Below are 14,695 nucleotides of genomic sequence, written 5' to 3'. Positions count from 1 at the left end.
ACTAACGATGCGTAACGAGCCCAGCTCTGATTTAACACCAGCGGGATTAACAGAGCAGATTATTTCAGTTAGGGCTGGGCGATTTGGTACAGATTAAAATGTAACCTTTTCATACCGGATCAGGTTTTGTGGTTTTTATTTAAATCGGTCTGTGAGTTATACGACCAGACTGCTAGAATATGTTTAATTACAAGAATAAAGTCGTATTAATATCAGAATAAAGACGCAGTTTTACCAGAAAAACCAAAATTATGAGAAAAAAGTCAGAATCCAAAGTAACAAAGTTGGTTTTTGTAGATTTTTCTTTGACATAAATTCACTTGTTTTAAAGTTTTAAAGTCCGGCTACTGATAATTAGTGTGTTAAAAGATTTGGCATTTCTATTTATTATTTAATAGACTTTATTCTGGTAATATTACAACTTTATTCTGTTATTGTTGCGACTATTCTCATAATAGTAAAACAAGATGGCCGCCGTGGGTGTGCTGACATCACTCTGAATTATGGAGAGAAGTGGTGGACAAAAATCCACATTTTCAAAAATCCTCACAAACCAATAATCGGATTAATCAGATTAATCGCCCAGCTTGCAAGCATCTAGTAAAAAGCAGAAACAGCTTCACTTGATCCTGGTTTAAAGTGAAAATCTCCCCGTTATGACTAGTAAACTAAAAGAAGCTTGGAATTCCTGACCGTAGAGCCGCCCTTGAACGCACCGTGGGATTTGACGTCCTTTGAATCCAAATTCAGAGGTCAGAGGTCTCCAGCTTCAGCCTCGAATCGCCCGACAGGAAGCTAAACTGGAACGTTTCAACTTCAATGTTTCATTCTGTGGTTTTGAATCACTGTGACTCTCTGGCGCCCCCGGTGGAGGAATAAATGTGTTCAGATCTTTATTTCCAATCACAGAAACACAAGTTGGATCCTCGCTGGAGGGTAAACGATTCTGTTTGAGTTCTGCCGTCTGAACTCTGACCCTGGGAACTTTAACCCTCCGTGTTTTTGGTCCCGTCTCGGTCCACTCGTCCACGTTGGACCTCCCTCTGTCAGTCAACGCCATGATGGCTCCTCTTCCTCCTCCTCTTCCTCTACCTGACGTCGAAGAAGTAAAGGTTGGCACATAAACACAGCAGCATGATGGTGGCCAGCATGTAGTAGATCAGCTTCCTGAATTTGGGCTCCAGGTCGCCCTGCCGGTACCAGAATATCTGCAGAACAAGAAAACGTTTCACTTTACCACTGAATCTGGGTTTAATCCGTTCACCATCAACAGTTTCTCTGATTTAAAAGCAGAAAAGTTTTAAATCCTCTTCTAAAATGTTTGTTTTATTATGTTTGACCAAAATACTGAAATGTAAAAACAGTAACAGAGTAAAAGTATTAAAGTATTTTTTCTTTAAATTGCCTTCTGGACACAAAAAGAGGATTAAAGTTTGGAAAATTTAGTCCAAAATTTAGTTTTTCCAAACTAAATTTAGTTAAATTCAGTTTAATAAATAAATTGAATTTATAAATGAATCTGAATCAAATGAATTATTAATTTTACTTTAATAATTCAATTTATTAATAAAAATAATAAACTAAATTTTATACAATTTAGTTTATTAGATTGAATTTAAGTTTAATAAACAGGAATATGTAATAATGACAAATAACCACTAAGCAAAGTTTGTTTTTTAAAGCTACAACTTCAAAAAACTCAAACTTTTACAATTTTTAGTGAAAATTCATTAAAATGTTTCCATAAAATCTGCAGGAAGCCTGAAAGATTTTTAAGAAAACTTTAAATCTGCTGGGAAGGAAAATGTAAACGTTGCAGCGACGTTTCCATCTGCAGAGACTCTGCTAGGAAAGCCAGAGTTTTAGTTACCAGCACGATGATGGAGCCGCACGCCAGCAGGATGCAGACGGCAAAGAAGATGTTGAGCGGCCGCGGAGGCAACGAGGGGAACACGAAGGAGCCGATCACGGTTACCTAGGAAACGAGGAGATCAGCGTTTAGTCCGAACTGCAGAGATCGGCTCGAATGGAAAGCAAAAGTTGTAACATTTGTTCCATCTCCAGCTGCTGTGGTTCTGTTTGACAAACCAACCCTTTGCTCCCCTCCTCGCCTGCGTTTCCTTCAGTGGTTCTTGCTGCAGCGCCCCCACAGGCCAGGAGGGGAACAGGCTGCTCAGAGGGTTTGGTTGGTTTGAGAACGAGAACCACAGCAGCTGGAATGGAGCAAATGTTGCAACTACCAGGTGTTAAAAGAGCCTCAGCCGTGAGAAGCTGCTGTCTGCCTATCAGAAACCCGACTCAGAACGAAAGAACTTCAGATGATTAGAAGACTCAGTAACTTCAGTTCTGGCAGTGGGAGGGGTTTGAAGCTAAATGGATCAACAGCAGAACTCACCAGAACCACCACAGACGTGAAGCCTCCGATGACCATGTTGATGATCCGATCCTGCAGGAGAAAGTTCAACACGTGACTCCAGAACCAGCTGGAACCGGTAAAACCACTGAATCTTGAGCAAACTGGAGGTTTTACCCGAGCCGACGTCTCTCCGAACAGAGGTCTGTTATCCAGGCCGCTGGTGCCGTAGGTCCGGGTCGAGAACTCGTCCATGGCGGCGGCAGAAACCCCGATCAATCCCGTCTCAGCAGCGCCGCCTCCTGGAAACGCTCAGCCACTGCGTTAAGCTCATCTCCAGCCCGGCGTCGGTGAATCGGTCAGAGCGAATGGCCGGGTGGAGACATGGCTGGAGAGACGCAGAAACCCGTTTTACCTCAGACTGAAATGTACCGAGTTGGGGACGGTTTTTATTCCTGAATGACAACAAACATGGCTTCCAGAACGGGAGGAGGGAAAATGAGCGAAGAACGAGAGAGAATGAGAGAAAACGAGAGAAGCGAGAAAAAAATTGAAGGAAAAACAAGAAAATTGGGAGAACGAAAAGCGAAAGAACGGGGAAAAACAGAACTAACAAAATAACAAAAAGAACAAGATAAAAAACTATAGAATGAGAGACAAAGAAAGAGACGATACAAAAAGAAAAGAAATAAAGAATAAGGCAGAAAACAGGAAGGAAATGTTTTAAAAAGGAATCAAGGATCCAACTTTTTCCCAGATCTGGAAAATTCAATTTAAAAATAAAAATGTTATTTTTAAATTAAATTTTAAAGAGTTGTTGATGCTGATGGCAGGAAGGATCTCCTGTAGCAGTCTGTATTACATCACCTCTCTGAAGAAGCCTCTGACTGAAGACTCTGCTGTTGTAAACTGAGGCCCGTCTGTAAAGATCCTGATTTTATGAATGTGTGACCGGATCAGAAAAGGGGAAATTAAATCGGGATGAATGGAGTAAATTCTGCTGGTTCTGTTTTGGGGAGGAAGGACGGACCGTGGTTCCCTCGCGGCGCCGAGTCACGGCCCGCCCAGAGCTGAATGGATTTAACTGGACCTCCAGCTTTACTTCCCCTCATTTTCAGCAGCGATAACAAACCACGACCAAAAGAGGAAGGTCAAACCAGAGCCACTTTCTTCACACCGAGTTTCCTTTTCCGGTCTTTCATGTAAAATCCCAACAGTTCCTAAGGGTGTGAATACTTTCCCGGGGTGTGAATACTTTCCCAGACTCCAGATCGGCTGTATATTGAGGTACTGGATATGCAAACTAACTGACAAGATTAGCATTGACGTTTTTCTGGTTCTTCTGAAACGTTGATGAACTAGTTCTTGTTTCTGCTGTGGGTTCTGGTGAACTTCGAACACGAACGCTTTCAGTTCAGAGATGAACAGATTGAGAGAAACGACCATCTCTGTCTGAGGAAGCCGAGTGTGAATCATTCCTGGGTTTTTGTCATCTTTGGTTTTTGTTTTTAAGGGTTTTCAAAGCAAAACGGAGCCATGATGCCAAAAAGGGGCGTGGCCAAGTTTGGAAGGGACCAGAAGGAAAAACTGACCTGCAGTAACCGCCTTTCCACCCATAGAGGGCAGCACTGAAGGGGTTTAGACTCAAATGTTGCAGAATTAAACAAATTATTTCACAGAAACCTAAACAAAATATTACAAAGTATTTTTTTGGTCAAGTTTCTAGTGAAAATGTTTTAGTACACTAGAAAAGATGTAGGAATTTATTTAAAGTACATAATTCCTTAATATTGAGTTAATCTGCCAGTGAAATTAATACTTTTTTCATCAATATTATTGAATTATAGGCTTAAAACAAGCATAAATCCTGCTTAAAAGCTACATGTAAGTTAATTTAAGTGTACTAATATATTTGCATTAAAAACTAAACTAAAATATGTTGTGATTTTGTGTTTTTTCAGTGTAAATTTAGACCAATTTAGACATTTTACCTGCCAATAAACAGGTGATTTGTGGCTTAGTTTCACCTTAAATCATTGACAATAATCAATCATTTCCAACATGTTAGAATGAGCAGAAAAAACAAAAAGCTGTTACTTTCTGGAGTAACTTTTATTTCTCAGAGAAATAATTTTATTTTATTTCTCGTTTTGACTTCTTAAAATACAAATACATTGTAGGTTTTAATCTTGTAAACTGTCATATTTCCATAAAAGCACGTCGAGGAGATTGAAACATTTCATTTTCGATTTTAAAGAACCTCCCTACTTCCTGTTTCTGTCCGCACACCTGGCGCCGCCGGCCTAAATTTAGACAAAACGAGGTAAAACGAAGCATTTCACGATCTGCTCAGAGCAGAAGTGATAGAAAGGGAAACAAAAGGAGGAGAAAAGTCACGCAGCTGCGTTCAGGGGAAAACGGAAAAACGCCTTCGCAGAGCTTTATCAGCGGAAAAAACCACCAGAGAGAGGAAACAAGAGGCTCATTATAAACCTGGCCTAAAGCTACATTCCTGCACCGCCTTGTGATTCTCTAGGCTTCTTAAAATGAGCCCACAATGCAACATTTCACACAACATGAGCCAACATGTCAGCAAAACACAAAACAATTACATTCACAAAACTGGAGCTAATTTAGACAACAATCCACCGTCAGAGTAGATAATCACTTTCATTATTTAAGGAGCTGAAATTATCACATTTGTATTTTCAATAATTACCAACTCTGAAAGTAACGACACACACATATATTCTGCAGGTTCAAAGAGAAAATAAAATTTAAAAAATAATAATTGGAAAAGAAAAAAATTGGATTTTCTATTTTCCTCCCTGCTGATAACGGATCAGAGTTGATCGGGGAAAATATCGACTTCTTCCAATCACTGATTGGTGAATAATCTTTTTTTTTTGTTTTGTTTTTGTGTTAAAAATGTATTTTCAAACTGTAACCCTAAATTATAATCTGCTGTAACGCAGTGTTTCTTTAAATGTGTGCAGTTACACGGCTTCTTTCAGATTATTTAAAAAAAAAAAAAGATCAGTTAAAATTTTGCAATAAAATTGTAAAAAGATTTAAAATTATTTTTTTTAGTAACCTCCTTTAATTCTTTAGCTTTCAAACTGTTTTTATGATGCGTAACCGTGGCAACGACGTTTTTTTTTAAATTTTTTTATAGCTGATGGATGCAGAGAGAGGAGGAGGAAGTTCAACCCATTTATCCCCTACTCCAGCATCTTTCTAACCAAACAGCCAAACTAATTTAAAGAGGAGCGGCAAAAGCAGATTTGGGTGGATTAGCAGAGTTTGTCATGTTATGGTGGATTATCCCGGATTTTGAGCCGTTAGCATGTCATGTTGGTCACACAGCAACATTCTTCAGTCAGAGGCCTTTTCAGATACCCTGCGAGACTGACTGCTGCTGCTTGCGTACCAATTCCTGTCGCCAGCATCACCAACTCTTTGTGGGGTGGAGCTAAGGTATTTCTGAATTAAATTTAAAATGTAATAAATCTGGAAAGGCAGCTTATTTAAACATGTAATCCGCATCCAAACCCTGATTTAAAATGTGTATTTTAAGCAACACAGAAACTAATGAAACAAACTCAAGATGTTCAGTTTGGGTAGACGAACATATTTAAAAATAAATCACCCAATCAGTAAAGGTTTCTGTCTGATAAACAGATTTATTAAAGTAAATATTTTAAGTGCTAGCTTGAATCAAACGGAGCTTATCTACTTAAACATACATTTTGTTTGTTTTAAAGCGTATAAATCCTCGTTTCCCCTATAGTAAGTGATTTTATCTTAAAATTACGTCGAAAACATTATTTATGGATGTTAAACCAACAAAGTATTAAACATACGGGAGCAGGAAAGTGTCCTGAGATTTACTCGCTACTGGCTAACTCACAGCAGGCAGAAGAAGCTAAGCTAACAGATCATCCGCTCGGAAAGAATCAAAACATTCAGCGAAAAAAGAGCCAAAACAAGCCGCAAACCTCTCGATTCCGACGGGTTTCACTCGCCTCACAGATCCCGAGTGGATCCGAGTGGAAACATGGTTTCACAGAAGGTCAGAGTTAAAGGGAATAAGCTCCGGTGGCTCCAGTTTTCAAGCTCCTTAAAGGTGACTTCACTTTAACTGTTGAGCCGACCGAGAGGCGTTCAGGGACGCAGGCGCGCTCCGGAAATCTCACTTCGCCTGACATTACAGTAAAATATGCTCCAGCCAAGAAAAAATATTTGTTGAGTTATAATTATAATAATAATTAATTTCTTAATTATTGTTTAATTAATAGTTCATAATCATAGCAACACTGATTATGAATTATTAGCATAATAAATGATCAGTGATTATTTTTAATTATAATTATTACAATAATAATTGTTACTACTATTAATAATCATTATTTCTCATAATAATGATCATTATTATAATTATTAATAATTTATCAATCCATAAGTTAATTGTTATATTAATAATAATCATATTTTGTAATTGGGCTGCACAGTGGCGCAGTTGGTAGAGCTGTTGCCTTGCAGCAAGAAGGTTCTGGGTTCGATTCCCAGCCCGGTCTTTCTGCATGGAGTCTCCATGTTCTCCCTGTGCATGGTGAGTTTTCTCCAGGTACTCCGGTTTCCTCCCACAGTCCAAAAACATGACTGTCAGGTTAATTGGCCTCTCCAAATTGCCCCTAGGTGTGAGTGTGTGTGTGCATGGTTGTGTGTCTCTGTGTTGCCCTGCGACAGACTGGCGACCTGTCCAGGGTGTACCCCGCCTCTCGCCCGGAACGTTAGCTGGAGATGGGCACCAGCACCCCCCCCAACCCCACTGAGGGAAAAAGGGTGCAAGAAAATGGATGGATGGATGGATATTTTGTAATTAAGAATGTTAAGAAAGGGAAACTGGTAAATATAAATATAAAGTTAGATGTTTTTGTTTTCTGTTCTCAGCCTGTTTTTGTTGTAGAACCAGCTGGACTGTATAAGTCAGCTGATTGTCTTTACAGTTAACTTTCTACATCAGGAGATAAATCCTAGATGTGAAAATGTCCCCTCTTTGAAGCTGCCATCACATGAGCAGAGTGTGACAGGCCCAGAGATTAATAACGGCAAAGAAAACACATCTGGAGTCACGAGACGAGCGAACAGGCGTCACGTTTCTCTGAAATATAGAAAAACAACCTTTGAGAAATCAAAAACTGCTCGGTTTTTATTTAACTTGTCGTTGTTTACCAGTTATAATGAACTGGAAATTAAACATTTTGCTGTTTTAAGTGAGATGGTAGCTATTTGAAGGGAAGTAAAACTTTAATAAATATTTTTGCTGGATGTGAAGTTTTTCCGTTTCTTTTGCAGTTACGATGCTCCGCATCATTTACAAGCCGATGAGGAGATCAGTGCGCCGGCGGAGGCGGAGCTTGAGCTTCTTTTATGTTTCTTTCTGCTGAGTGCCTCAAGTGAAGGTTTTCTTTTTTCTTTTTTGAATAATTACTGTAAAGTGAAAACCGTCCAGCAGATGGCGCTGGAGGCATGTAAGAAAATAGGAGCTATTAGGCCATTCTGATGAAAAATAAACGTATAACTGTGATTTTAACTTGGACTCTTTTCCACAGAAGAAGAAGAAGAAGAAGAGGACTAGCACTGATAGGATTATTATTCAATTATGAAAAAGTATTTTTTTTATCAACTATACAATTTCAGAAGATATTTTTTCAATAACTCAAAGAATATTTAAACCTATAAATAAAAACTTCTACATAAAACACAGAAATGATTTTCAGAGAGAAATAGAGTTAAAATGATTTTTTTGATTAATGTAAGCATTAAAATAAAATAAAAAAAAATACAAAATGAATAATTGTTCAAATAGTAACGGTACAGAGAAATACAGAAATATTTTATTTCTTTAATTTGTTTTTTTTTATTAATTTTTGACTGACTTTCAACAAAACAGCTTTTATTGATTGTAAATAGTGTAAATAGCTGTTTGAAAATGACAAAGTAGCTTTTCGTATTTTATAAGAAATCTAAAAAGCAAATTTGTTGTTTTTTTGTTTTTTTCAAATTTATGTGTAATAAAAAAATCTAGATTTTCCATGTGTTTATTTTTTACTTAAATAATTTTATTTAATAAAGTGCTAAATCGTTGCAACAACCAAAAGAAAGCCTCCATATTTATACCAACATAATAAAAAATACCTTTAAGAATTGATCGTTCTCATGTGATGGTAATAATTTCATCATATTTTATCACTATATTGTGTTATGTTATCATACTGTTTTATTGAAATCATCATTAACGTTTAAAAAACATGATAAAATAGCAGAAGTCGTAAAATAACGGAAAGTTGTAATTCACAATATGGCGGACACGTTGAGCGGCAGCAGAGGCGTCGTTGGACCATTACGCCGGCAGATGGCGACATTCTGAAATCACTTCCTGGTTGGAACGTAGAAGAAGAGCAGTTGAACTGGGCGGACAAACTAACAAACTAACCAGATGATGGTGTTGAAGCAGAGCAAACTAAAGTGAGGCGGTGTGGATGAACGGTTCGGCTGAGAGATGAGTTCGTTCGCGGGTCGGATGAAGGAGTATCCCACCGTGTCTTTGGACCGGTTCGACAGGGAGAACCTGCACGCGCAGGCTTATTTCCTCTCTCACTGTCACAAAGGTGATTAAACCCGAGAATATTTGAGCTGTTTTCGGCTCTGTCGCGTAAACTTCGTGACTTTTTGGTTTCTTCTGCGTTTCAGACCACATGAAAGGACTGAAAGGACCTCTGCTCAGGAGAAAACTGCAGTTCAGGTGAGCACATCTCACCTGTCGTTTGGTTAATTATGACGAAATTAAATTACTTTTACCTTTTACTGCTATATGGTGCAAGGGAGGTATTATTAAAGGATATAGAGCCTAAAACAAACTTTACCGTTGCAGCATGTAACTTTTATCAAAAACCTGTTTCTATATATTTGTTTAAACTGTCGTGACGATATAATGTTGGACTATAAGTGAAAATTTAACTGCTCTACCCTCTCCCAGTGCTAACTAGAAACAACCAATCAGAGCCGGAAGGCGGGTCTTAGCGCTGTCAATCACAACGTCATAATGTGTGGGCTTGTCACAATAAAAATCTTGCTCCAATAATAAATTGTTCCAGAAGTTATAAAGATAAACAATAACATTGTTGATTTGAGACCATTGTTAACTAATCTAATTATAACGACGTAAAGATGCAAGAAAACATTCTCGGAGATCAATAAACTTTAATTTGAATGAACATTGAAATCTGGAACTGCAAGACATTTTAAATATCTGAAATAAACAAAACACCAAATAAAATTGAGGTTGAAGTCACTGTAAACAAAATTGTCCTTCCTGAAAAGGGCTAGTTGTGACCAACGCACCAAACCGAAGTCTTTTGTCCTCTAGTTTTTGGAAAACAATAAATCATTTTAATTTGTGATGTGACTAATTGATTTATTGGGACAAGCCTAGCAAAGCCTGTTGTGAATGCTAAGGCTAGATAGCATGGCCGCCAATGACGACGGATAAACGGTTTTCTTGCAACGGTAAGTTGTTTCTCCTCCATTAGCGCATTTAGCCATGTGTACATGAAGTTGATTGACGGCAATAAAACCCTTTTCCTGGCTCTGATTGGTTGTTTTTGCTGCATTTCTTCAGAGGAGTTCAGTCTTTTCTCATATTATAGTCACAACATGGTGACCGTTTTAACAAATATATATATAAAAAAACATACTAAAGTATTTAATGGAGGAGTAAATACAACTTACTTCCTGTTTGTGTTTGCAGTCGAACCGTCAGACTTTACTGCTCCTTTGTGACCAAAGAGTTGCTGCTGAACAACCCAAAGTATGCCTTCTGGGAGGAATACTTGGTGAGTACGTCCCCCTCTGGTCTCAGGTCCAAACCGGTCACTGAGCCCATCCAGGGTTTCCCCAGGAAGCCCGGCGGCAGGGGCAGTCATCCCGAGGCCTCCTGTGTTTTAGAGTTTAAAAATGTTTAAAGTTGCTTCACAATTCTTCCCAACACTTGACTGTTTTGTGTTGGTCCGTTACATAAAATCCCAATATGATACAATTATGGTTAAAATGCTTGAAACACTATAAACACTTCTCTTATAGGAAATACATGAATATTAGTGACGTTCGTTTAGTAGTAAATAGATTTACCTTAAGTTAATGTTACATTTATACTATGTGTTATTGGAAGACATTATTACCAACACATAAACACCAAATGTAAAGTCTTAAAATGCAGAGGTAAATAAAAATAAATTATAATTTAACAAGTCAACTGTTTCATCCCAATTAAGTTTTTTTAAATTTATTTTTTGTTGCCATTTTGCTGTTTCTCCAAAGAGATTCTTTAACCCGTTTTTGCTGTCAGTGTTATAATCAGAGTTGGGTAATAACTAGTTACATTTACTACAGTAACTTTTTTGGAAAAAAAATACTTTTAGGAGTATTTTTACTGCTCTGTACTTTTTACTTTTACTTGAGTAAAAATATGTAGAAGTAGTGCTACTCTCACTTGACTATAATTTTTGGAAACTCTACCATCCTCTGTGTATAATAAGTAAATGAACTCAGCCTGGCGGGGGTGCAAGTTAAGCCTGGTGTCCCGCCAGGCTTAAAATACACTTTGGTTTTGGGAGTCCGTGCTGAGTTTGGTTTCCATCGCAGGTTCCTCTGGAGCTGGAGAGCCCCACTCAGATTTCCCTGGTGGACGAAGCGTCCGGAGAGGTCGGTGTGTTCAGGTCCGAAGCTGCAGTCGGAGATTTTCAGCTTTTGTTTCTAACTTTGGGTTTCTGTTTGTGGGACAGAGAGAAGAGATTGTGGTGACGCTGCTTCCTGCAGGTCACTGTCCTGGATCCGTCATGTGAGTCGCATCTAGTTTTGTGGCTTAGCAAACATTTTCTCTAAAAACATTCAAGTTGTGGGCAGAAATGTAGTGAAAAGCAGCTAAAAACCTGAAGAACTGCTGATCCAGATCACTTGTAAGTGGAGTAAAAGAATGTGTTCAGTCTGAGAATCTGTTCAGTTTGTTCAGTATTAAAAACAAAGAATCTGTTGGTTATTAGGAACCATTTAAAGAATCTGTTCAGAGATCTGACTGAACGAACGGATTCCTAATCCTGAACAGGTTCCTCCCTTCCGCTTTGATCAAATATTTAAATGATTCCTTGTAATTGCCTGTTCGGGGTTAGGAATCTGTTCGTTCAGTAATGGAGACAAAGAATCTGTTCATAATCTGTGTGTGAGAAGTTTAAATGTTGGGAATGTGTTCAAATGAATCTGTTTTGGGAATCAGTTCACCAGTCTGTTCAGACTCAGGAGCCTATTGAACGCCAAGTCATGAATCGGTTCAGAGTCGGGAATCTGTTTGATCACAAAGGAAACGACAGCAGTTGGATTAAGGAATCGTTCAGATCTGACCAGTTAAAAGGTCTACAGGAAGTGGCAGCGATGTATTTCCTGTTTCATCACAGATAGTCTGTACCTCGTGTCCCCAGGTTCCTGTTTGAGGGTTGCCATGGAAACGTGTTGTACACGGGGGACTTCCGGCTGGCGGTCGGAGACGCGTCCAGGATGGAGCATCTGCACTCCGGCAGCAGGTGAAGTCAAGACAGGTGTCAAACTTCTGGCTTGTGGGCTGGAAGTGGCCCGCACACTCCCTACTTCCGGCCCTCGACCTCATGTGGTCCTGAATGGTTCTGGGTTTTGACCGTCCGCTCCGTATCTCTCAGGGTCAAAGACATCCAGAGTGTTTATCTGGACTCCACGTTCTACGACCCGCGCTTCTACCAGATTCCCAGCAGGGTGAGTCATCTTACTTTCTGCAGCTAACGATGCTAAGTGCTAATGATGTGGGTTGCCATGGATACTAGCTGTTCTCGAACTAGAACAGAATACGAGCGGTTCTATTTAGCATCCAATCCTTAAGGTTCTGTATCGTGTGCTTACAATGCTAAGCGTTTGAGGTTTTGTTTTCATGCTAATGAAGCTAAGTGCTTGACGTTCTGCATTTAATGCTAGCGAAGCTAAATGTTTGAGGTTCTGTTTAGCATGCTATCGTTTTAACGCTAAGTGTTTGAGTGTTTTGAGGTTTGGTTTTGCTTCCTGTGTTGGCAGGAAGTGTGTCTGAAAGGGATTTCGGAGCTGATCGGAAACTGGATCGGCCAGAGTCCGTATCACGTGGTGTGGCTGAACTGTAAGGCCGCGTACGGATACGAGTATCTGTTCACCAACCTGGGAGACGAGTTCGGCACTCAGGTGAGCCGCTCAGGGATGTTTCCTCATGCAGGAAAAACGTTTATCCTGTTGGGTCAGAGTCCTTCCTGCCACCCATTCCTCCAAGGCTGCAGAATCTGTTCAGAGCCTGGGAACCTGTTCGTTTCCGTGGAAACGGTCAGATTCTGGAAACACGATGAGTTTTCCTGATTTTTTTTCATGACAGAAATCTGGAATCACAACAGAGGAAATTTTCTGGTGGATAAAGATTCACAAACGTGTCCTCCCTCCCTCCCTCCCTCCCTCTCTAAGGGAACCATCTGGTGAATCTGTTCAGGATTTGAATTTTAAATATTTGTAATATGTTTTAATATTTTATATTTTCTCCTATAGATCCATGTCAACAGTCTGGCGATGTTCAAGAAGATGCCGGAGATCCTGAGCTACGTCACCACCGACCGCACCACTCAGATCCATGCCTGCCGGCATCCCAGGGTTTGTTCCCCTCGTCTCCATGGCAACTACGTTATATTTTTAACGTTTTACAAACTTGTGTTGCATTTAATCACGTTGCAGAGCAGGACTAATGCCCGGTGTTTTACTGCAGGATGAGGAGTTTTTCCAGGGCAACCGGTTGCCGTGTGGTTGCTCGGCAACCGACGGGTCGCCGCTCCGCATCATCAGCATCAAACCGTCCACAATGTGGTTCGGAGAGCGAACCAAGAAGACCAACGTCATCATAAAGTAAGAAAGAACTGTTCGCTTTGGGGAATAAATTCAGTTCAGTTTGGCTAAAGGAAGTCTGTCCTCCAGAACAGGAAGTAGTTCCTACAGAGCTTGTTTCAGCTTCCACTCCTCCTACTCAGAGGTCAGACTTTCACTTTTATCTCCAACATTGTTTTATCGGCTGGTTTCGTTGTTTCAGATGAATGAAGGGATTTTTTTCCGGTTTGTTCCAGATTAAGGACTTCCTGTCCTACCTGCAGCCCGTCAACATTTTCCCGAGCGTCGTTCCGATCGGACGCTCGCTGACCGACGTCACGCAGATGTGAGTCCAACGGTTTAAACGCTTTAATGGAGGAAAGTTTTCCGAGTTAATTTCTTCCAGTGAGAAAATTAGCTCAGAATCTTCAGTCAGGAAAAATCTGTAAAAATGGGAATTTGGCGTTTATTCCGTGTCTGGATGAGTTTGGAAAGAAACGGAGAGATTTGTGTTCCTAGACTTTATTTCATGCTTTACTGTCCGTCCATCCAACAAACCGTCCGTTTCCTAAAATCCAGTACTGATCCGAACTCAGGGCAGCTTGAGGTAAAATATTTTACCTGTTCAGAGTCAACAGAAGCTTCTGGATCAGCAGAAACGTTCTGGGAGATTTTCCAGTAAAACATCCTGAGTCCATCCGCTCCAGGAACCAGACTGGACCAGTCCTGGACTGGACCAGGGTTCACACCTGAGGCTGCAGTCATCTTCGCTCTGATGATGATGATGATGTTTGTGTCTCCAGGTTGAGGCTGATGTGCCGGAACCAGCCTGATGAAGCCGGCTTTGTCTACAAACCTCTGGGCGTCCTGAAGCGGAGCCGAGCTCAGCGGCCCACTGACGGTAACTCGCCCTAAACTGTTCACACACACAGAACCTGAAGACCGTTTCATGTTTTCCTGTCCAGTTTGGACATATTTGGGATTTTTATCCAACTGGAACACCCAACTGTATCCAAATTAGGGCTGCAATTAACAATTATTCTGACGATTAATCGCTTATTCTGACGATTAATCGCTTATTCTGACGATTAATCGCTTATTCTGACGATTAATCGCTTTTTCTGGCGATTATTCATCAGAACGATTGATTAATCGATCATTATTTGTTAGAATAATCTATTAATCCGATGAAAAAAATACCCATTTTGTATATTTTTATTTAATCACAATATCAGAAATGCATAAAAATACAAATAAACTTTTCTATTCCTTGTTTAAATAAAAAATATGTTATTGCCTGAAATGCAAAAAACAGCTGGATTATCAGCAGTCTTCATGTCACCATGCTGGTTGAAACCAGTTTAAATGTGGTAAACCAGTTTAATG

General features: G+C 39.7%; 2 protein-coding genes across 2 annotated transcripts in view; one reads left to right on the top strand and one right to left on the bottom strand.

Annotated features, from left to right (window-relative positions):
- Nucleotides 1-868: 868 nt before the first annotated feature.
- tmem243b (transmembrane protein 243, mitochondrial b) lies at nt 869-6,509 on the bottom strand. The gene is made up of 5 exons (XM_008400304.2): nt 6,352-6,509; nt 2,531-2,741; nt 2,396-2,446; nt 1,871-1,975; nt 869-1,208 (listed from the first exon to the last, which is right to left on the bottom strand). The coding sequence occupies exons 2-5, from the start codon at nt 2,606-2,608 to the stop codon at nt 1,089-1,091; spliced, it is 354 nt and encodes a 117-aa protein (XP_008398526.1). The 5' UTR covers nt 2,609-2,741; nt 6,352-6,509; the 3' UTR covers nt 869-1,088.
- A 2,246-nt stretch (nt 6,510-8,755) lies between these two features.
- The window catches only part of dclre1c (DNA cross-link repair 1C, PSO2 homolog (S. cerevisiae)), an 8,230-nt gene continuing 2,290 nt past the window's right edge, over nt 8,756-14,695 (top strand). Inside the window, exons 1-13 of the mRNA XM_008400303.2 lie at nt 8,756-9,027; nt 9,110-9,161; nt 10,167-10,251; nt 11,060-11,119; nt 11,200-11,255; nt 11,890-11,991; nt 12,124-12,196; nt 12,509-12,649; nt 13,001-13,102; nt 13,215-13,351; nt 13,421-13,475; nt 13,567-13,655; nt 14,113-14,210. Coding sequence (XP_008398525.1) covers nt 8,919-9,027; nt 9,110-9,161; nt 10,167-10,251; nt 11,060-11,119; nt 11,200-11,255; nt 11,890-11,991; nt 12,124-12,196; nt 12,509-12,649; nt 13,001-13,102; nt 13,215-13,351; nt 13,421-13,475; nt 13,567-13,655; nt 14,113-14,210 — 1,159 coding nt within the window. The 5' untranslated portion in view covers nt 8,756-8,918. The remainder of the gene's footprint in view (nt 9,028-9,109; nt 9,162-10,166; nt 10,252-11,059; nt 11,120-11,199; nt 11,256-11,889; nt 11,992-12,123; nt 12,197-12,508; nt 12,650-13,000; nt 13,103-13,214; nt 13,352-13,420; nt 13,476-13,566; nt 13,656-14,112; nt 14,211-14,695) is intronic.

This window comes from Poecilia reticulata, linkage group LG23 (genome assembly GCF_000633615.1).
Source record: "Poecilia reticulata strain Guanapo linkage group LG23, Guppy_female_1.0+MT, whole genome shotgun sequence".
Taxonomy (NCBI): domain Eukaryota; kingdom Metazoa; phylum Chordata; class Actinopteri; order Cyprinodontiformes; family Poeciliidae; genus Poecilia; species Poecilia reticulata.
Note: the sequence above shows the minus strand (reverse complement) of the source record. Positions and strands in the feature narration are given on the sequence as shown.

Excerpts from the sequence above, each read along its gene's own strand:
- tmem243b (XM_008400304.2), bottom strand. The coding sequence starts at position 2,608 with ATGGACGAGTTCTCGACCCGGACCTACGGCACCAGCGGCCTGGATAAC. Across the intron at positions 2,447-2,530 it reads TCGGAGAGACGTCGGCTCGG|GATCGGATCATCAACATGGT; the intron begins GTAAAACCTCCA and ends TTTCTCCTGCAG. Across the intron at positions 1,209-1,870 it reads GCGGCTCCATCATCGTGCTG|ATATTCTGGTACCGGCAGGG; the intron begins GTAACTAAAACT and ends CTTGTTCTGCAG.